We start from the raw sequence: 22571 nt of genomic DNA, 5'->3' as shown, positions 1-22571 counted from the left end.
CTGGACACTGGTTTTTATCAACAGCTGATGTTTGTTTTTGTTTTACCTGAGCTCAAAGAGTCATTCCTGCATGAATTATAGCGGCACAATCGAAATCTTGCCCTTACTTTACCCGACACCCACCTCTCAACCATCCTATAGCTGTATGGGGTTGTCCCATAGGAACATTTAGCTTGCCTGGAGAACACCTGTGGCTTGACAAATTTAAACTGGATAGAAAAGACGGGTAAATATAAAGGTTTTTATAGACAGTTAAAGACAACTGAGTCTAGTTTGATTGGTTTCATGGATGTAGATTAGCAGGGAAAGTGCTGACTTTGTGCCCAGCTCTAACTAAAGTTCCCTGCAGGTCCGATTGTTCGGCTTCCATTAAATGAAGGTAGGGTTAGGATTACCGCCTCCAACCTGAGTAAGAGCTACAATTACAGACAAGAGTAGCTCCTCCCCTCTGTAAAATGCCAAATAATGGTCCAAATTTCACGACTTTTCTTTTCACTGTTTTCCATGTTTCTTTGATATTTATATGCATTAAATTAGCCCTTTATGCACATTCTTGATGAAGTGGGTTAAACAATGACCGAACTTAAGAGACATCTGTTTTAGTGCTTAAAAAACTGCCAAAAAAGTAAAAAACAAAACAAAAACAAAAACAAACCCTATAAGATAAAAAGATTCTAGGGCCTTCCAAAGCAGGCTGTTTCGGTGGTTTTGCCCTTTCCCATTGCCTTTGAGGGGGGCCTGAAGGCAGCAGCGCTCTGATCCGAGCGGGTCTTGACTCTGGAAGTGCGTCAACAGCAGAGTGGAGACCGTCCCAGCCCTCAGAGGCTCAGAGCAGAGGCGGCGCGCTACCTTCAGTCCGAAACATCTCCGAAAGGCGACGGAGTTATAACTGCTCGTTCGTCTTTGAGCGTTTCCCTGAGGGTGGGCATGCTGCGTCCGTGCGTAAAGACGCACTGAGGACTGTTTTCTTTGCCATCGGGAGCGGAAAGCGGACGAGAAGATGCTGGCGAGGAAAAGCATCATCCCGGAGGAGTTCGGTCTCCCGGGGCTCGTCTCCCGGATGCCCCGCAAGCCGGTGTTCAGGGACCGCGTGAACAAAGCGCGCTTTATCGCCAAAAACGGCTCGTGCAACTTGGCGCACAAGAACATCCGCGAACAGGGGAGATTCCTGCAGGACGTCTTCACCACGCTGGTGGACCTTAAATGGCGCTTCACGCTGGTCATCTTCACCACGACATTCGTCAGCAGCTGGCTGCTGTTCGCCATGAGCTGGTGGCTGGTGGCATTTGCGCACGGAGACCTGGACCCTACGCGTGAAAACATGACCGACTGCGTAAAAAATCTGAAGTAAGGAAAAGCCTGAGTGCTTTCATGTAACCTGTTCCAAGAAAACGAGGTTGTTAAAGTGTGTTTGGTGTAAATTCGTCAAGTTTTGCTCTGTCGAAATTCTTTCTGTCTCCGTCTGCACTTGATCCAAACCTCCCAGCTCCCACCCGCCTCCTCTTCTCTTCGCCAACATTCTCCATTTTTAAACTGTGGAAGAGAAAAAAGAGGGAATGAGAGAACTTCTGCTGCGTTTATTTCAGGCAAATAAAAGAGCAGAAGCAGAAAGATCGCATGTGGTGAAACGTTTTTTGGCACTTCCATGTTAGCGCATCCACCCTCACCCCCATGAATCCTTACCACAGGGAAGGAGAAGACAGAAAGGCAAATAGGAAATTTGCTTTTGCTTCTTTCTTGGAAATGATCAGAATCCATTGTCGGGAACCACTTGAGGTGGCGGTTCCATCTTCCATTGAAATACTGCTTTATTTTCACACTCCCTAAATCTCATAATCATAATCATCATAACCTTTTCACATAAATTTTTTTCTCTTCTGAATTTGCTGATGAAGCGTCTGCACTTTTATCTTATCTGAATTTCAACTGCAGGACATCGACTTGTTCACGTGCTTTTTAATATTGACGCACCAGTGATTAAAAGACCTTCATGAATATTACATCAAAAGTATTTTTGGAGGTCAGCTCTGTTTTTTTCTATGTTTGTCATCATTTCTTGCTTTACGAATTAGTCTTGTGGAAAAGTAGTTGGGGAGCAAATGTCGTGAGTAACAGGGTTTGACCAGACCTGATCTGAAGACCGCAACTCTACTTCCTGTTAACTTCTCAACATCCAACATGTATGTGAATAAATGACATCCAAGGTTAGGGTGCATTTTAGTAATATGTTTAATCAAACTGAATAAAAATTTGAATTTGAAACATGACCTTACACATCAAGTATCTCACATGCATTTTGACCGCTTGGTGGTTGTGACCCCATCCCTAACCCCGATCAGCCATGAAGACCTGGATGTTAGAGGTTAAGCCCATTGTGCATGAAATTGGTTGCGATTCAGGATGCGGAAGGCAGGGGGCGCTGTCGCAGTGCTCCTCAATGAAAAAGAGTGAACTGAGCTGAACTAAAATAATTATTTTACCTTTTTTCTGGTTTTACATTGTTTCTTTCACAGTGAAGCTCATTTCAACCATGAAGCGATAGGTCCAGCAGCACCAGAGGAATATTTCACAATAGTTTATCCCCCAGGATATCTGATTTAACTTGTCTCCCCCTCTGCAGGTCGTTCACATCAGCCTTCCTGTTCTCCATCGAGGTTCAGGTGACCATCGGCTTTGGAGAACGTGTGATAACGGAGCAGTGTCCCACTGCCATCACCGTCCTCATCCTGCAGAACATTGTGGGACTCATCATCAATGCTGTGATGTTGGGTAAGGTGCACGAAATGTTTACCTCAAACCTAAAAGGATCAGCAGAAAATCGATGGTTAAAATAATACAGAAATATCAACCTCGCTCAGTTTTTGTCACCTTGGATGCTGTTTATACTTCAGGGCTGCTTTAATTCTTCATGCACAGAGTCACAAGCTGCTGGAAACATTTCTCTGAGACTTTTGCTTCATGTTTACATGACAGCATCACACAGTGTCATGTCAAAGAAACCAGTTTAAGATTTGAACTTTGTGGCATGAAACATTTTCCTGCTGTAAGCATGGATGCGGTGTGGCTATAAAAAGATGATCATGGTCAGCAACAGTGCTCAGGTAGGCTGTGGTGGTCTGGGCTCAAAGTATACCAGAAAACTATATCTGATAAAGTGTTTTCTTTTGTTTGAGAAGCAAAGCACTTTGGATGTCTTTAAATTTAGCACCTTTGAGTTATTTTGAAGTGAAATTTCTCCTGAAAGAGACGAAAAGAAACATAAAACATTTCTGACCTGCGGGTTTAAAGCAGCCTGGCTCTACAGTGCACAATTCCGGCTTGACCCTTTGCCCTCTTTTTAATTATGTATGATTCTGACTCTCGGGTCAGATAGGTTACAGGACTCATTTTTAACTTGAAGAAAAAGGGTTCAGATGACATCTTCATTTCCGCTCAAACACTGGCAGGGAAGCCATTTTGACTCTTGGCATGTTAAAAGAACTGCGGTGCTTTGTTCCATTCTGACCTATAAGTACTGATGCGTGCATAGACGCACCTGCTCAGGTTAACCTTGCCGAGTTTTACCTCCTCAGGCTGTATCTTCATGAAGACGGCTCAGTCGAACCGTCGGGCAGAGACGCTCATCTTCAGCCGCCACGCCGTGATCGCAGTCCGGAACAACCGGCTGTGCTTCATGATTCGTATCGGGGATCTGAGGAAGAGCATGATCATTGGAGCGACCGTCAGGTTACAGGTGAGCCTCTCGTTTTAACCACCAGTAAAATCAAACTCGCTCAACATATGTTTTTGTGTTTTTCTACATGAATCTGAGACATTTTCCAGCTAATTGCTGCTCTAAAATGTCAGCTACCACTTTTTTTAATAGAAAATGTAAACTTTGTAAATACGCCTATATAGCTTTGCACATACTCATTTTATATACTCATAAAATGTACATAGAAATAAAGATGAAAAATCAGAAGAAACACACAAAGTAAAATAAATACAAATCATAGCTAAACAATAAAAACAAAAGAGAAAACAGCACTGCACCACAATCCAAAGATTTAAGACATATAAATGAGACCTCTCCCAAATCTTTCCCTCACCAATCACAGTGTGGGCCACGGCCCCCTAGTGGGCCTAGAACGTATTGCAAGAGATCTTTTTACAATAAATACTTTGTGTTTTTGTTCAGTTAACTGAAATAGAAATTTCAGAGTCACAGATTAAAACTTTGATGTGACTCAATCCGGTAAACTTACAGGCAAAAAAATGAAAGCGGGGTCAGAAAGGTGGGTCTTTAGTTTGGGTCTTTAGCCAAAAGATAATGCTTTTATAAAATGATCTTTGGGATCAGTTCTAATAATTCTGTTTAAAGTTTCAGTGAAATATTCACATTTTTAAAAGATACGGAGCAACTCAAACGTGGGTTTAAAAATGTCTATTATTAAATGTTATTCCTCCTTTCCTGATCTACTTTTGGTCCGTAAGTTCTTTCCAGGTAACAACAAGACAAAAGTTCAACAAATAAACCATCAGAACATCAAAATGAATTATTGAAAACACAAGAAAAACTTTTATTACATGAGTGTTTTTTTCTTATGTGATGATCAGAGTTGTTGCATCTATTACAAACTGAAGTGCGACTTTTTTTTTTATTCTTTCAATGAATAAAGAACCAACATGTGAAAGACGTTTTAACCAGATTAAGTTTTCATCTGTTGGTCGAGCTGTTGTGGCAGTTTTATCTCCGTGAGCACCTCCAGTCTAAGAAAGTTACCCACATTTATTCATGTAACACAACTTTAGTAATTACTCACTACAAAAATGCAGAAATGATCAGCCGGGTACTTTTCTTCACTTCAGATGATATACCCCACCTCTCTAATCACTGAAGTATCTACCAAAATAAAGCAACAAGTAGCTTAGTAAGAAGGAAAGCTTAAATAAGGGGCTGGAGTAAAAATATAATGACACAGGGGCAAGAGGAGAAATCTTCAGCTTGACTCTATTTACCTCGATGTCGCTATCTCACCCAAATATCTACAGACCCACTTTCAAATATATTGGGATGCTATGTGAAGTGCACAAATCTGATAAATCCATATTTTATTCACAGTGGACACAGAACGTGTTTAAACTTACCAAATGTGGCATTTTAAAATATAAGAGAAATATGAGCTCATTTTTAATTTGATAGGATGTCTCAAAAAAGTTGGAAAAGACTGTCTTCTTTTAACTACAGTCTGTAAACATCTGGGATCATCTGGGGAGAAACTGCTAGACCTTCGGGACAGGAATGATGTCTGATTCTAGTCTGATGGAGGATTTTAGTTGCTCAGCAGACCAGAGCCCATGCATTAATGCAATGTGCCGGGCATCCAGCACTGATTCTCAGCCTCATTCCTCACGCAGAGATTTCTCCAAATTCTCTGAATCTTTTGATTTTATTTACTGTACATAGAAAAATAAATATTCTAATTATTCACCTTTTTCTTCTGAAATTGTTCCACAATTTGTATATGCAACATTTTGCAGATTGGTGAGTACAGCTGAGTAGAGTTATGAATTGAGGTTGTACCAAGATTTATTTGAAGGACTTGGCTTGAACAGGATCAGGCCCTGGGTGATATCAGTTACATATGAAGTCTAATATGTCTAACAATGTGGTTGGTTTTTAATTTGTGGACTGGTGCCAGCTGAACTACCTCCAGATCAACGCCAGTAAAACCAAGGAACTGGTGGTAGACTTCCGCAGGCACAAGCATTCTCCACTGCAACCACTGAACATCCAGGGTATGGACATTGAGGCTGTGGACAGCTACAGGTACCTTGGTGTTCATCTGAACAATAGACTGGACTGGACTCATAACTCAGACGCCCTCTACAGGAAAGGGCAGAGCAGGCTGTACCTGCTGCGGAGACTCAGGTCGTTTGGAGTGGAGGGCCCACTCCTGAAGACCTTCTATGACTCTGTTGTGGCTTCTGCTATCTTTTATGGTGTGGTCTGCTGGGGCGGCAGCATCTCTGCTGGGGACAGGAAGAGACTGAACAGGGTGATCCGAAGGGCCAGCTCTGTTCTAGGATGCCCTCTGGACCCAGTGGAGGTGGTGAGTGACAGGAGAACGGCGGCTAAGCTGTCATCCCTGTTGGACAACGTCTCCCACCCCATGCAGCAGACTGTGACAGCACTGAGCAGCTCCTTCAGTGGGAGACTGCGGCACCCACGGTGTGGGACAGAGAGATTTCGCAGGTCTTTCCTCCCCACTGCTGTCAGACTCCACAACAAAGACTTTAACTGATCAAGCACACACATCCATACATATGCAATAATACTAAGTGCAATAATCCTTTCTGTCATCGTTGTATTTTTACTCAGTTGTATATAGTATTTGTATTTGTATTCTATTTTTATCTTATTGTATATTTATTTTATTGTATTCTACTGTATATAGTATTTTATTCTATTCTGTACAGCTGTGTACTGTATTTATTCTTATTGTATTCTAATTTTTGCCTCATAACTTTTGCACTGTCCACTTCCTGCTGTGACAAAACAAATTTCCCACGTGTGGGACTAATAAAGGTTATCTTATCTCTTATCTTATCTTAATTACTTCAGAATTCACTCAAAAGCAATTTTTTTCTCAGGTTTAATCGAGCTGTTAGTTAATTAGGACTACACTTCGTCTGCTTGCAGGTTGTGAGGAAGACAACCACACCAGAGGGGGAGGTGATCCCCATCCATCAGATCGACGTGCAGACAGAGAGCGCTGTGGGCAGCAACAGCCTGTTCCTCCTCGCCCCGCTCATCATTTGCCACATCATCGACAAAAACAGGTCCAGAAACACATCATGGAGGCTGTGGCTTTATTACACCTGACTGAACCCCACTTTGCGCTCTCCACAGTCCACACAAACAGATAATATGTGATGTGTTATCAACCAGAAAGCCCCTCGGCTGATTTATGATTAACAGAAAATGGCAGAGAGGAGAGAATATTGGCATTTGGCTGCTTTTGCTTTAAAAATAATCCAAAGTAATTGTTTTACCTTTAGTTCTTTTTAAAAGTTAATCACTGGAAAAAGAAAACTCATAAAAGTAACAGTGTAAGAGTGTGAGATAACAAGATGAGACTCGTTTATGCCCTACCGCCACCTGCTGGACAAACACAGACTTAAAGTTTAAATAAACAACTAAAACAGAAACCATGTATCACCTGCACATACTCTGACATACTCCGATATTTAAACCTGGACTCCCCCCACTCTGCCCTCAGCCCGCTGTACGACCTGTCAGCCATGGAGCTGCAGTGCAGCGACCTGGAGGTGATTGTCATCCTGGAGGGAGTAGTGGAGACGACGGGCATAACCACGCAGGCACGGACTTCCTACGTCTCCGAGGAGATCCAGTGGGGCCACCGCTTCGTTTCCATAGTAACAGAGGAGGAGGGCGTGTATTCTGTCGACTACTCCAAATTTGGCAACACAGTCAAGGTAAACGCTAAAACAAAAAAGATCCTGGTGGACTTTTGTTCATTATCATCATCAATCACAGCAAAACATTGATTTGGGTCAGTGTCTCTTCCCACTGGTGAACTTGGTTTAAGAGATGTTCGCAAAATGTTCTCTTGTTCCTCCTGCAGGTTGCGACGCCATGCTGCAGTGCCAGAGAACTGGACGAGAAGCCGTCCATCTTAATCCAAACCCTCCAGAAGAGTGAGCTTTCGCACCAGAACTCACTGAGGAAGCGCAACTCCATGAGACGCAACAACTCCATGCGCAAAGGTGCAGGAAGCAGCGGGAGTCTCCGCAGGAACAACTCAGGCCTCGCCGTGCCTAAAGTCCAGTTCTTCACCCCAACCGATGGAGGCCAGAACCTGAACGCCGTCACCTGACATGAGGCCTACCGTCTGCTGGCTCCACTGCTCTTCCTGGTGGGGAGGAAGATCCTGGGTGTTGGTGCATCTGTCTCTCTGATTGGACTCATTCTTCTTCTTTTCACTGGCATAGCTAGACTTGTGTCTCGACACGTTCACTGTTAATGTTCCCTGTGTTTACGTTCATGGTTTAAAATGGGTCCTGTTCAGATTACATTTGTGATCTCTAAGCAGTTAAAGTAACATTCCTCTGCGCTGACAGAAACCCAGAAAGCAGATACTAAAACAGATAAGAGACGGATGGAAACTGCAGAATTGGTTGTGTGAGCTTAAACTGATTTCTAAATGACATACAGCGCTTTTCATTCTGAAACACTACGGTATAAAACGTGCAAAAGTGGCTTTAGCCTGCATTCTTTCTCATGGCCATCAGGGGGCTACTCCTCTGGCTCCCAGATCTTGGCTAAAGCCTTAAAACTGACGTCAGTAAACACTTTTCTTTTGGGTTTTTGGACTCAATCACTTGTATAAGTTTTATGTTCCTTCTGTACATTATGGTCCTCATTAGAGTCCATAAGGATGATAAAACATGGATCAGGCAGTTTGCAGACGACTGTATTGGTTTGACCATCACTTCTGTGATGCATCAGTACACAAGCTCAGAGAGTCACAGATTACACATAGGAAGATAATCTTCCTGCTTGTTCTGGTTTTAAGTTACACCAGCACCACTGATGCAGAGGTTTCGTCTTCCCCTATCATTTAGAAAAATACATTGAATGCCTGTGCACTGTAAAACAGAGCTGTGGATGAGACATGACCAATGCGGTGACCATAATCGGTCCTTAACTTCTATAATGACTGTCATGTTGTATTGTATAAGCTCTGAAAGTTATTAATTAACAGGAAAGTGTTCACTAAGCTCACTAATGAAGTCAGGATCACTTCTATAGACTTCAGTTCAGCTGGACTTTTCTCTGAAACCAAAGGATTTGCCCCCTGCTGGCCATTAGAAAGAATGCAGATTGTCTAAATCCGTCTTTCTTGTCGTTGCCCCCCGTTTTCTTTGTTAACCTAAACTAGCAATTCTATGCCTTTATCTCAATGATGCTGCACATCAGATACTCAGAATAGCAGCAATAGTATATTCTTAAACACACACAATACCCTTTGTGTTTGTCTGTGTGACCTGCCTGGTCTCAACTTCAGTCACCAGTTCTCTCCACTCAGAAGACGAGACGCTCCCTGACCCAGCTGATGTGTTCCACTTATTGTAATGATCCGCAGACAGAGAAAGCAATCTGAAGATTTCACTCTGGACAAACGAGAGGTTGCATTGAACCTTTTGTACCTTAATGGTTGATTTTAAAAATCAGCATGTTAATGTCTCGTGAAAATAAAAGATTATTCCAGCTTTGAAGTAGATTTACTGTAGCCATGGTGTGCACTGTGCAGAGGGGGAAAAGACTGGGATGTGTTCACTTTTACTGTTTACTGCAAAGGTGTTGTGATTCATTCAGAGTCCTTCTTTATCCTTCACCATCAGCTCAATCCTCTGTTGGCAGTTTTGAGACCACAAATAGTTTCATGTGAAATCAACCAGCTGTCGCATCAGCATTACTGACATGTTTGCCTTCACTGTATCTCTGCTTGTTCCGCTTGGTTCCAGTTTCCAGTTCATTTCCATAATCTGTCCAAACCGTGCATGCTATATTATCACAACAGCAGTATGCAAAAACACCTGGCTGTTGTAAGGGCAGACGCACTGCTTAAGTAATATTTTCTAATTAAGTTCACAATCACTACTAATGAGAAGTCATGGCAGTCATTCACCGTATGGTACTGATTTGTGTATTTTTCATGTATGGTTGTCTTTGTGTTGTTTGAGAATAAATACTTATGTATGCAAACGATGCAAATGCAAAACATGAATGTGGTTTCACTGTCTGTCTGTCACTGAGCAGCAAATGCAGAAACCCATTAAAAAAGATTACATAATTATACTGTTAGACAGTCTTTCACAAATATATAACAAACTCACTAATGCAGTTTATACACTGATTAAGATCTGCTTTTCTTGTAGAATCTTGGCCGACATACCAAATTTCCTCAGCTTCCTCAGGAAATACAGCCGCTGCTGAGCCTTCTTGACCAGCTGTGTGGTGTCAACGTCCAGGTTAGGTCCTCAGTGATGTAGACGCCTTGGTATCTAAAGCTGCTCACCTTCTCTACTTCACTCTCCCGGATAAACAGCAGCTGGTGAGGCCTCCTCTCCTTCCTCGTGTCTACTATCATCTCTTTTGTCTTATCGGTGTTGAGGGTGAGGTTGTTGTCCCCACACCATGACACCAGACCGGCCACCTCTCTCCTATAAGCCGCTTCGTCCCCTCCAGTGATGCGACCAATCACTGTCATCTGCGAACTTCAGTATGGTTTTATCCCTATTGGTGTACAGGGTGTAGAGGATGGGACTGAGGAAAGAACGATGAGTAGAAGCCATCCAGCTTCTCTCTGTACTGCCTCTTAGCCGCTGTAATGGCTTTCCTCAGACCATACTTCGCAGCTTTGTACTCTATCTCATTGCCTGATCTAAATGCAAGAGACCGAGCACGCAGCATGTGTCGTAACTGACTGAGATAGAGAAGCAGAAGAAAACCCAGAGCACACAAGACAGGAGACTATCAAAATAAATAACTAATACTGAGGCCAGACAGAGGCAGTAGATGGACAACAAACTTATAATTAACATAAAGCAGTGAAGAAACCAAAGTCCCAGATTCAATAAAACCATAAACAGAAGTTAAACATAAACACAAGGCTGTGGAGCTATGGGAACATAAATCCCCAAAACACAGAACGAACCTGAAGAAAGCATGAAAACAAGAAGATATACGAAATATAGAACCATAATAAAAATAAATACAAGAGTAGAGAAAACCTAAAGATCCCCAAAACTCAAACCACTGAGCCAAAGATCTTAATTTACAAATATTTTGGAAGAAAAACAAATCAACTGATAGTATTTTTACATGTATGTCAAAAATCTCTATTTATGTGTCACATAAACATTAAATACTACATACAGACTTCAGCTTCTCAGCTTCCTTCTTTGACTGCCACTCAACCATTTCTTATCTGGCCAGTAACAGGAAGGGTCAGGAAGCCCTGCCCTCTTTTGAAATGAGGAAGCAACTTGTTTTTCTCTCTGCTGAGGATGCACGGATGAAAGACGACACTTTATCGCAAAATTCAAGACTTCCCAGTGAGGAAAGACTGCAATAGTACCACAGGGAATACTGTGAATACTGTCATTGGCAATGTACTGTACCTGCTGCTAGGAGGCTTGTAAGGAAAGTGAAAGTAACTTGACAGTATAGAGAGGAACTAACTGCAACATGGCGTCTAAATTACAGGAAGATCTGTCGTGTCCCGTCTGCAAAGATATATTTAAAGATCCAGTCATCCTGTCATGTAAGCACAGCTTCTGTAATGACTGTTTACAGAAATACTGGGCAAACAAAAATGATTTGGGGTGTCCGGTCTGCAAGAGGAAGTCTTCAAAGGAGTGTCCACCTGTTTATTTTGAGCTGAAGAAGCGTTGTGAGGCTTTCTTACAGGAGCGAGCCTCTGAGCCCGTCTGCAGTCTGCACTCTGAGAAACTCAGCATCTTCTGTGTGGATGAGCAGCTGCTACTGTGCAGATACTGCACAGATCAAGAAGCTCACAGAAACCACCGTTTCCAGTCTGTTGATGAAGCATCTCAGGACCACAAGAAAAAACTTGAGGATTCATTAAAACCCCTGAAAAAGAAAATGAGGGCCATCCGTGAGGTTAAAGGGAAATGTGCTCAAACCGCAGAGCATATTAGAACTCAGGCTGAAAGCACAGCGAGGAGCATTAAGGAGCACTTCCAGAAGCTTCACCAGTTTCTAGAAGAGGAGGAGGCAGCCAGGTTGGTTGCACTGAGGGAGGAAGAGGAGCAGAAGAGTCAAGTGATGAAGGAGAAGATTGGGGCTCTGAGCAGAGAGATAACAGCACTTTACCGCACCATTAAAGATACAGAAAATGAGCTGAGAGCTGGTAATGTCTCATTTCTGCAGAACTACAGAGCTGCAGTGGAACGAGTTCAGCAGCAACCTCTTCCTGATGATGCAGAGCTTGCCTCGGGAGCACAGGTAGATGTGGCCCAGCATGTGGGCAACCTAAGCTTCAATGTGTGGGTCAAGATGAAGGAGATGGTTTCCTACTGTCCTGTGATCCTGGATCCAAACACTGCTCATCCAGGCGTAATCCTGTCTGAAGATCTGACCAGTGTGAGGCAGGGAGAGCAAACCCAGGAGCTTCCTGACAATCCAGAGAGGATTGATCACTTCTTCTCCGTTGTCAGCTCCGAGGGCTTTGACTCGGGCTCTCACAGCTGGGAGGTGGAGGTTGGGGACAATACGGCCTTCGTGCTGGGAGTGTTAACAGACTCATTTCAGAGGAAAGGAGTCATTTGGCCTGCACTGTGGAGGCTGATGTTCTGTGGTGGTGAATACAAAATACTGTCGCCATTAGACCCGGGGTCAGACGTGCAAGTGACGAGGAACCCGAAGAGAATCAGACTTCAGCTGGACTTTGACAGAGGAGAGCTGTCATTTTATGACTCTGACACAGACACACACATACACACCTTCACACACAGCTTCACTGACAGGCTATTTCCATACATTAGCACCTGGTGTGACGTCCCAATAAAGATAGTGGCACTGAAGATCTCTGTAACAGTGGACGGTTCGTTGTAAAATGCCATGTGCGCTGATGAACAAGGCTAAAAAATTTTGGCTGTCAAAGCTAGAACCTGTTAAAACTACAAGTTTTTACTTTTTCACCTCTTCTGTCATCTGCGTTTCATTTTGCAATGCACAAAAATGCAGTCAATATTTAATAAACCGATAATTAGGTAAAGAGGTGCATGGTAACCTAATATTAACCCTGACACTTGTCTTAAATGGCTTGCTGGTGACCTAGATGGTGAAAGAAGTGTAACTTTAAAGTATTTATTTGTCATTTTGTAGTTTCTGTAACGTTATTAAAAACACACCTGCACACTTTGTTTTTTGTTGAGTCCCTTACACTGATGTAAATCCAGGTAACACAGAAGATTGGAGTTTGTACGTGCTTTGTTTCTAGGGGCCACCGTAAATATACTTTTATTTATTCACTCCACATGAAATGTAATAAATAAACTATAAAATACAAAAACCATCTACACACGTCGCCTTCACACACTTCTCCGCAACTTCAGGACGGAGCTCCATGTAACGCCGATACAACCTCCACTGTGAGGAGAGGTTACCGAAGGCACACTCCACTACCAGCTGGGCCCTGGAGAGGCGATAGTTGAAGATCCTCTTCTCTAATGGGAGGAGGCGTCCAGGGAAAGGCCTCATGATCTCCCGCCGCAGCGGGAACGCTTCATCAGCCACAAAGACATGGGGATGGGCTCCACGGTCTTCTCCACCAGGTAGAGGCTGGTCAGGAGACAGATGGAGAGTCCCAGCCCAAAGAGCCTGACCAAAGGTGGAGTTGGCCAGAATACCTTCCATATCCCCCAACATCAATGACGCGGAAGCGATACCCTGCATCCACAAATGCAAGGAGAACAATTGAAAAAGTTCCCTTGTGGAACATGGATCCTGAGTTGGGGGGGTGCCTTCATCTGGACGTGCTTCCCATCCAGAGCTCCACAGCAGAGAGGGAAGTTCCAGTGCTCCTGGAATCCCTCTGCGATGGACCGCCAGTCTTCAGTTGAAAGTACAGCCATGAAGTCGCCCACTAGACAGTCCCAGATGGTCGTTGCTACCTGGGGGGTGATCTGGCACACCGTGGACACACCGACTCTGAAACTGAATGCGATGGTCCTAAAGGAGTCCCTGGTGGCACATATATATATTACATAATATATATTAGATATAATATAAAACAGTCAGTTGTGTTTTGTTTTAACTTTACGATGTCCTAATTTGATTGGTAGCAACTTTTACCACTACAGTGTGCCAATCACTCATAATTCCTAAACATGTCAATCAGGTAGGAACGAAGTAAGACATTAATAGAAATAAAGAGTTGGATGTTGACATGTAGCCCTTTCCTTTCTTAAATCATTAATATTTTTGAAAAATTAACCTGTGATAAGACAGCTTATCAAGATAGAATTGTTATTATCAGATAACTAAAGATGAATCAGCTTTCTTGATGCATTCTCAATTATCCAGGAAAGTAAACCCTCTGGGTTTTGGTCAGTGGTTGTTGATCAATGGTCATGAGAATTTGCATAATTATGATTAAGGAACTGACCTCCCAGCCCATTGTTCCCTGAGTGGGCTGGTTTCAGTCATTATGCAAATGCACTGTTTATAAGATTGGGGAAACCTGCAGTCAGCTGAAACTGAAGAAGTCACTTGGATGAGTGACGAAACGTTTCTCCCACAAAACGCTACGTCCAGATGAACAGAATCAACTTTTGGAGATGAACCAAGCTGTTTACAATTTTATCTAGCTCTCAGTTTTAAAAAGGCTGGTGACCCCTGCTATGGTCTGACAGCTGCAGTTGGATATACAAATATTCGACTGGTTCTATACCAGAATTAAACCAGGTCTAAGTAAAAAAAAAAATAAAAAAAATAAGGACTTATCCGTTAAACTAGCTATGTAATTCCTAAATGCGTGTAGTTTAGGGTAGATTATTTTACCTCGATATGACTGGCTCTGATGAGCCTAAGGTACCAAACATACCAGCGACGTTTATACCGGTTTTGTAGCTCCTCGGAAATTAAAACAGTACACAACACACTGAGCATCATTTATTGGTCCATTTTTCAGTTTTCGTGCTGTGGTGTGAACGACCAGAAATGTGTGGAATAAAGGGCAGACTTGAACGAAGGCCAGCTTCTCAAGCCCATCCTACTCGGCTGTTCAAAGAATCCTACCTAGTAGGATTCTTCGGAGCACCCTTCCCTGAATTTGGACACAGCATATAAATTAACTCTAAATCATGAAATCCTTTTATTCATTTAACTCTTACAACTGTAAATGAAGTACCTTGGTAACCAAGCATATGATTTTTAAACCTTTTATCAACTTTATATATTTTAATCACTTTTATAACCATGAACTTTCCCCCCCGTTTTCCTTTATACTCTAAACCTGAATAATTTCGGACAATGCTACACTCCGGACATTCTTTCACCATGTTAAATTTACTCTTTCACAAGAGTTGAAATTCCAGAGTTAAATTGACTCTAAATTGAGTCAGGATTTAACACTGACCAACACTGGGTAGTGTTATATGAGATTAACACTACAGGCTAAATTACGCCGTAAAGAGCATTATTTATACATTTAAGTATGCATATTTTACTCTAGTTAATTGATAAATAAACTCAGAATTAGAATGCATATGAAATATATAATTCCCTTTTTTTGGATTGTAACTTGTTGTTTGTGAAGGTTCTCAGTCATCCAGGTCAGCGTAGTCTAAGGAGCTTGGGGAAAAAAAGCGTCTGGACTTCTTTAAGATGCTTGAAGACGTTTCACCTCTCATCCGAGAAGCTTCTTCAGTTCTAGGGTCCCCCCAAGACGGACAATGGACCCCCTAATTATCCTCTACCTAATCACACGAGCCAAGGTGTGAAAGACTGCTGATTTTGCTGTGTGCGTAGCAGCAAAGAAGCCTTGAGAAAACAAGAATGATGAGCGAATCTGGACTCTGATAACATCTTGCTCTGCTCTCTGTGTCAATGACGCCTCACATTGAATTTGTGAACAAGGTTTTCATTTTAGCCACTTTGATTTAAATTTTGCGTAAATAAATCCATATGAGAGTTTTAATTTTAATGCACACTTTTAACCAAAACAACAGAAACTAACACAAACACCACTTAACAAAAAGCTGGCACAATAAAAGGTGATGGACTAACGTCAGTCATTGTGAGGATTATGTGTAACAGGACAAAGAAAATCCCTAAAAATACTTCATTTTTTAGATTTATGTTGTAGTTATGTTGTTATTAATTTTTTACTGAAATACTGGCAACATTTCATACCTCTATAAGCTACTGAAGTAGAGTGTTGTATTTCAACAAGCTTATTGAATTATAATATTATAGTTTTGTGTCAAGACTATTAATTTTTATAATCTTCTACTTAATTACAAATCCAGAACTAATTAAACCAGGATCTGAAAAAAAAAGTAATTTTGCTCAAAGATCCAAACTTTAGCTTCTGTTTAGGATTTACAGTCTAGCAAACAGAGCTTAGATGTAGCTCATCTCAACATTAAGATTCTCTTTCCATTCTTAACCTCATTTAATCCATCTAAAATTGGACAGAAAGCAGCATTTATCTATTACGTCAATTTTTTTATCCACCATCTTAGTCAACAGTGTATTTCCTTCTCATTGCTCTCACAGCAGCATTTAAGGCACACAATGGATCATCATCATCTTTAGCTATGGTGAACAGGAGGAAATCCTCAGAGAACATGAAACAGCACAGCCGACACATTCACTGAAGGCTGGTGGTAATTACTCAACTCACCAGTGAGTGCTAATCATGTGTTCCTGTCAATATTAATCACATGATCATTGTATAAAACTCATTCATTGCTAAAACTCAGTCAGTCGTGGGCTTTTTCTGCTTTATGGCTCCACACTGGTTTGCGTTTCTCTATGAAGGCGCGGATCCCCTCCTGCCCGTCTCTGAGAGCCAGGTTGTCGACCATCACCTTTGATGCGGTGGCATACGCAGCATCGCGACCTTGAGCCATTTGTCTTAGGAAGGAAACATACAGAAACAAACACCACATATTTTAATTTATATTTAATTGTGTTGTGGTTTGCAGTGTGTTGTGTTGTTTCACTTTAAATTTGTTTAAAAGGAAAAAGCTGAAAATTTAAATAGTTAAAAGTTAAAATGTAGATAGTTGGTTTTTGTATTATGATTTATTTATTACATTTTATGTGGAGTGAATAAATAAAAGTATATTTACGGTGGCCCCTAAAGACAAAACACGTACGACCGGATTTGGTGTGTGGTAGTAACAGGTAAATGAACATTTTTTTAATTATTTGAATATATATGAGTGCTTGTGTATAAATACACAAACAATATACATATGCTTTCAATTGTGTAATGTGATCTAGGTAGCTCTGTTTTGAAAGGTCAGCAATGTGTTTTGGAGTTTGTACGTGCTTTGTCTGTAGGGGCCACAGTATATATTTATATAGAAACATATATAAATAAAACTTCTTTTTTTACGTTAGTAATTCCTTTTGTGCATAATTTCATATTATTGTTAATAATAAATTAATTAAAGCAACAAAACAACCTGAAGAGCCGGTTGGGAGCCGAAAGAGCCGGCTCTTATTAGTGAGCTGAACCGAAAGAGCCGGTTCTCTAAAAAGAGCCGGAAATCCCATCACTAATTCCTATGAAATTATTGCCATGGAAACCGTCTGTGAGTTTACACACTGTAAATTCTCACCTTTGGAAAGTGGCCTTTCCGAGGGCTACAACAGGTCGGCTAGCTTTACAGATACGCTGGGCGATGGCTAATGTTTCCTCTTCCAACTGCTCCTCCGGCACCACTTTACTGACCAGACCGTGGAGCAAAGCATCATGGGCTGAGATGGGAGTTCCTGTGAACAACATCTCCATAGCAACCTGTTTAAAAGAAGGAAAGGAAGGTGTGTATTGATTAGAGCTAAATACTAGAATACTAAGGATGTTTGTTCACAATTGAGTAGATCCAAAGAGAGACAACATGTTCTGAACACGTGTCCTCTTAGAAGAATCAAAATCCAAAAGTGATATTGACTTCAAGTGATTCAGAGCTGAATGACAGATTGATAAACTCCAGAGAACAGCGTCCTGTTTTTCATGAGTGCCTCATAGAAAACAGGGTTTAACTGAGAACTTTTCTGTTGAATAATTTTCATGATGTTCATTTATAGACCAAGCTAAGACAGGGTGTAAATAAAGATTTAAAAAAGGACCTTGTGTACCTTTAATTTACTCGTAGTGACTGTAATTACTCAAACCTTCAAAACACAAAACAAAAATGTTAAAATTGATTATTAATGAGAATAAACAAAAAACAGCCTTTAAAAAGCAGACGTTTTTTAAATGACTTCGGTTTATGATCATTTCTGATTTTATCTTGATCTTTCGCATAATGTCATGTGAATAACGAACTTTTCTAAGTCCTAACAAGAAGAAAATCTAAAAGTTTCCATCGAATGAAACTATAAAACCAAAAATAATTGGAGGAGCGCCTCACCTTCCTCGGCACCGCTCTGCCAATGGCCACCGCCGGCGTCGAGCAGAACAGACCCACGCTGACACCCGGAGTAGCAAAGGTGGACTTCTCCGTCACCACAGCGATGTCACAACTGGCAACAAGCTGGCATCCGGCTGCTGTGGCAACACCGTTCACCATGGCGATCACTGGAACAGGTATGTCTTGTATCAGCGTCATCACCTGCAGCACAGGGCGCAAATCATAATATTTAAAACGTTTTTCCTTCATATTTATATTTATGTGGAGATCTGATGTTTCCATCATTTGGGACTTTTAGTGATTTCTTTGAATTGTTCTAAGGAGAATAATGGATTTACACAAGTTGCGAAATTCAGCTCAAAGCTCAAAATAACCATGACATTCATGCCCACGATGAATGGACGGAAACTTGTGACCAGAACTGTACCTGAGTGTCTGTAACAAAGCAAACAGTACAGTGATTTGTCAGCATGTAAGCTGCAGTCACAGTAAAAACACAAAACAAACAAACCAAAGAAGCTGAGGTGGATAGATCGATCTTTGACAGGGCAATCAGTGGTTTTGATAACAAAGTCCACCTTATATATAAAGTTTGTCTCTTTTTCATGTTATTTTAAATTAAGCAAATTTGGCTTTTTGGTCACATAAACTGTCTGAAAACATCTGTTTTTATTTTGCAGTTGTTTCAATATGCATGGCATGATTCATTACATTTTAATTCACAAAATTATCAATAAACGTCTCAGTGAATGACAAGACAAGAAGACAGAGAAACACTAACTGACCTCTGAGCAGGTATGAAACACCTTTGTGTGATATTCTCGACCCTGAGCAGATGTCAGCTCCTTCAGGTCGTGTCCAGAGGAAAACACTGGACCTTTGGCTGAAATACACATAACAATGTCAGACTGGCATTTGGCTTTCTCTCTGTCACACGCGTAATAGACAAACACCAACCTGATAGGATGACAACTCTGAGATCCTCGCTGTCAACATCAGCTAAGATGTTCTCTCGGAGAGACTCGAGCATGGACAGAGACAAAGCATTCCTCTTCTTGGGGTTGTTTAGTATTATTCTCCTGAAGACAAGAAGAAATTTTTAAAAAATATATATTTCTTTAACATATTTCAGAACAATTTTCACCAAGGTTACAGAAATCATCTTTAAAATGATTCTGTAATATAGGCGTCTGCCACCTTTTTTCCTTTCTTTTATTTCCCATCTTTGATTTCGCTGAAGGTGATGAGGTAGAGTGTCGTAAATAGATATTTGCCCTTTTCCTGATTTCTTAATTTTTGAACATTTGTCACACTTAAATGTTTCAGATAATCAAATAAATTATAATTTTAGAGAAAGGTCTGAATAGCAGCAGACCTGCTGAATGGAGAAATCACTTAAATAGAGCCTGATGACCATGATCTAAAGAAACAGCTGAGAAACAAAGTCACTGCACCAATGGTGGCACAACCAGTTATTAGGTTTAGGACACAAATACATTTTCACACAGGACCAGGTACGTTTGGAGAACTTCTTTTCCTTAATACATGAAAACATAATGTAAAAACTTCATTTTGTGTTGACATCATAGTGGGTGAAGACAGGAGAAAAACAGAAAAAAATGGTCTGGACATTACAGACAGTATAATGTTCACGTTGTTGCTCATGAAATTCAGATTTCGAGCTTTTGTGCATTTAAATTAAACCAGTAACCTGAAAACATGTTCCCCATTGTTTCCAATTCAGAATAGCAGACATTTTAACCGCTTTTCACTGACGTAATATTCATCCCGAGTGTACTTTGTGTGTACGTGTTGGTCTGACACACAAACTGAGGCACTGTACGGATCACTACAACAAACTGCTGTTGTGAAAGTCTTGCTCCATAATTGTTGTGCATCTGTATAAGGGACCAGATACGGTAACTAGCTGCACCTTATTCCGTCGCTTTGCTGCTTCAGTGTCAGCGGCTCCGCTTCGCTCTGCGAGTAGAAACGAGCACCGGACAGCAGCGCGGTTTTCCTGCCTAGCTGAAGCACACCGAGGCATGTACACAGTACGCTCCGTGCCATCTTGCCCGTGGCCGCTTCGTCTTCACGCTCACTTCCGGTGTTCTGAGAATCCATCCCACCTGACAAACCATCCTACCCGTTGTTTCTACGCATGCGCACAACACGAAATTCACAGTGTTGCCAACTTAGCAACTTTGTCACTATATTTAGCGAGTTTTCAGACCCCCTTAGCGACTTTTTTTCTAAAGAGCGACTAGCGACAAATGTTCCACGATGTGGAAGAGACATAAAGTAACCCTAAAGTAACCCTAACCCTCTCCAACAGCGTAGGTTACAATTACATCAGCATGACCAATTATGCAAATTAGGCGATGATGTCATTTTTATTATTATTAGTCCTTTATTTATCCAGGTAAAAATCTCATTGAGATTAAAAATCTCATTTTCAAGTGAGACCTGGCATCATGGCAACAAAAGTCAAAATACACATACCACATAAGTATATAACATTTAAAACAAATACAATATCCCATACCAACATGTGTAAAATATACAATAACAGATCAAATTACATTAAAAACAATCACACTGAGTGAAAGAGTTATTCTCTCGTTCCTTTAAGACAGACTTAAACTCTCCCAAGGTAACCAATTCTGATCATTTCAGTTCCTTCTGCAGATTATTCCAGGAAGCAGGGGCAGCGTATTAAAAAGACTTTTTCCCCAATTCTGTTCTGATTTTTGCGACAATCAATTGTATGATATTGTGAGAACAAAGGCTGTATTGGTTGTGGTTTTTATACATATAAACAGATAAATAAGATGGAACCAGCCCAAGGAGAGATTTATAGATAAAGATCAACCAATGGGAGAGTCTGTGAATATGTAAAGATGGACATTTAGCAGCAGCATACAAAGAACAATGATGTACACGATTTCCATAGCCAGTAATAAAACGTAAAGCACAATGGTACACAGTATCCAACCTCTTTAGGTAGTGGGTAGGTGCATTCATAAAAAGCAGGTCACCATAATCCAATAAAGGTAAAAAAGTTGCATGAATCAAGTGTTTTCTCACTTGGAGGGAGAAACAGGATTGATTTCTAAAAAAGTAACCTAGTTTTAGTTTTAACTTCGACACAAGCCTTTGAATGTGAGTTTTAAATGACAAATTCTGATCTATAATGATCCCCTAGATACTTGTAAGATGTGACCATTTCAATTTCAGTTCCTTGAATTCTTTTAATCTTAGGAGACGTAGCTTACAATTCTTTGCCATTTGAGAATAACATGAACTTGGATTTCTCTGGATTTAACACCAACTTAAGTTGAGTTAAATGGGACTGAACTACATCAAAGGCAGACTGCAGAAATTGCAGGGTTTGTTCTACTGAAGGGGATAAACAATAAATAATTGTATCATCTGCATAAAGATGAAATGCTGCATTTGACAAATTATCACAAAGGTTGTTTATGTAAAGAGAAAATAGCAATGGCCCTAATATGGAGCCCTGTGGAACTCCTTTGGATACTGGGAGAAAAGAGGAAGAAGACCCAGCAACATGGACACACTGTTTTCTTGCTGACAAGTAATTTGAAAACCAACTTACAGCATTTACAGATGGCATGGTCAACTGTATCAAAAGCCTTTGACAAGTCAAGAAAAAGAGCAGCACAGTATTTTTTGCAGTCCATTGAATCAACGATGTCATTAACCACTTTAACAGCAGCAGTTATTGTGCTGTGTTGTTTTCTGAATCCTGACTGATGTTGGGAAAGAACTGAATTTTTGTCCAAAAAGTCTTTCAGTTGTTCACTAATGAACTTTTCTAGAACGTTTGCTAGAACACACAATTTAGATATGAGCCTGTAGTTATTAACTGAAGGATCACCTCCTTTCAGCAAAGGGAGAACATAGGCAGATTTCCATATTACAGGGATCTCACTGTTCGAGAGGCTAAGATTAAAAATGTAAGTTATTGGTTCTGCTATAAAATCTGCAGCCAACTTAAGAAAATAGGGATCAAGTTGATCTGGTCCTGCAGATTTATTTAGATCCAACAGATTTAAAGCCCTGTGGACCTCAAAAACATTTAGCGGAGAAAAACTGAAGGGTTGGACCACAGATTCAGTTTGAGCGGTTGCAGAGAGAGCCTCTTGTTGATTAAGCTGTTTTAAATCTGGATATAAATAAATATCAAATAGAGATCCTGAAGAAACAAAAAGTTCATTAAAGCAGTTTAGAATGTCACATTTCTCTGTTAAAGTGCAGCAGTGTTTTACAACAAAAGTTGGCATTTCATTTGTAGTTATGTCCCAATAAGAAGATTTTATTATTTTCCAGAATCTTTTAGGATCGTTCAAATGTTTAGTAGTTTT

The 22571-nt window shown here is 41.0% G+C and overlaps 3 protein-coding genes and 1 long non-coding RNA gene across 4 annotated transcripts; 2 read left to right on the top strand and 2 right to left on the bottom strand.

Annotated features, from left to right (window-relative positions):
- The first annotated feature begins 795 nt into the window (after window positions 1-795).
- Window positions 796-9768, top strand: kcnj8 (potassium inwardly rectifying channel subfamily J member 8). The gene is made up of 6 exons (XM_085387043.1): window positions 796-1347; window positions 2621-2769; window positions 3573-3733; window positions 6683-6822; window positions 7263-7479; window positions 7629-9768. Exons 1-6 carry the CDS (start codon window positions 1001-1003, stop codon window positions 7878-7880), a joined length of 1266 nt encoding a protein of 421 aa, XP_085243169.1. The 5' UTR covers window positions 796-1000; the 3' UTR covers window positions 7881-9768.
- Window positions 2679-7361, bottom strand: LOC146649711 (uncharacterized). The gene is made up of 3 exons (XR_014908212.1): window positions 7203-7361; window positions 3565-3691; window positions 2679-2798 (listed from the first exon to the last, which is right to left on the bottom strand). It is a non-coding gene; the product is annotated as an uncharacterized LOC146649711 (long non-coding RNA).
- Window positions 9769-10694: 926 nt separating the features above from the next.
- On the top strand, window positions 10695-12762 carry LOC146649709 (zinc-binding protein A33-like). Its single transcript, XM_085387159.1, has one exon. The coding sequence runs from the start codon at window positions 11258-11260 to the stop codon at window positions 12644-12646; it is 1389 nt and encodes a 462-aa protein (XP_085243285.1). The 5' UTR covers window positions 10695-11257; the 3' UTR covers window positions 12647-12762.
- A 1953-nt stretch (window positions 12763-14715) lies between these two features.
- echdc3 (enoyl CoA hydratase domain containing 3) lies at window positions 14716-20318 on the bottom strand. The gene is made up of 6 exons (XM_085387344.1): window positions 20117-20318; window positions 19141-19262; window positions 18969-19066; window positions 18184-18384; window positions 17389-17567; window positions 14716-16675 (listed from the first exon to the last, which is right to left on the bottom strand). Exons 1-6 carry the CDS (start codon window positions 20305-20307, stop codon window positions 16522-16524), a joined length of 945 nt encoding a protein of 314 aa, XP_085243470.1. The 5' UTR covers window positions 20308-20318; the 3' UTR covers window positions 14716-16521.
- Window positions 20319-22571: the final 2253 nt, after the last annotated feature.

The sequence above is a fragment of the Rhamphochromis longiceps genome, linkage group LG17, assembly GCF_057381845.1.
Source record: "Rhamphochromis longiceps isolate RC_006_pf linkage group LG17, R_longiceps_female_GT1.1, whole genome shotgun sequence".
NCBI classification, from domain to species: Eukaryota; Metazoa; Chordata; class Actinopteri; order Cichliformes; family Cichlidae; genus Rhamphochromis; species Rhamphochromis longiceps.
This window is presented reverse-complemented; position numbering and strand designations above follow the sequence as displayed.

What these genes read in the sequence shown, in the direction of transcription:
- kcnj8 (XM_085387043.1), top strand. Translation starts at nt 1,001, where the DNA reads ATGCTGGCGAGGAAAAGCATCATCCCGGAGGAGTTCGGTCTCCCGGGG. An exon ending in CACATCATCGACAAAAACAG is followed by an intron (nt 6,823 to 7,262) that starts GTCCAGAAACAC and finishes CTCTGCCCTCAG; the next exon opens with CCCGCTGTACGACCTGTCAG. An exon ending in AATTTGGCAACACAGTCAAG is followed by an intron (nt 7,480 to 7,628) that starts GTAAACGCTAAA and finishes TTCCTCCTGCAG; the next exon opens with GTTGCGACGCCATGCTGCAG.
- LOC146649709 (XM_085387159.1), top strand. Translation starts at nt 11,258, where the DNA reads ATGGCGTCTAAATTACAGGAAGATCTGTCGTGTCCCGTCTGCAAAGAT.
- echdc3 (XM_085387344.1), bottom strand. Translation starts at nt 20,307, where the DNA reads ATGGATTCTCAGAACACCGGAAGTGAGCGTGAAGACGAAGCGGCCACG. An exon ending in CAGCAAAGCGACGGAATAAG is followed by an intron (nt 19,263 to 20,116) that starts GTGCAGCTAGTT and finishes TCTTGTCTTCAG; the next exon opens with GAGAATAATACTAAACAACC. An exon ending in GCAGAGCGGTGCCGAGGAAG is followed by an intron (nt 17,568 to 18,183) that starts GTGAGGCGCTCC and finishes TCTTTTAAACAG; the next exon opens with GTTGCTATGGAGATGTTGTT.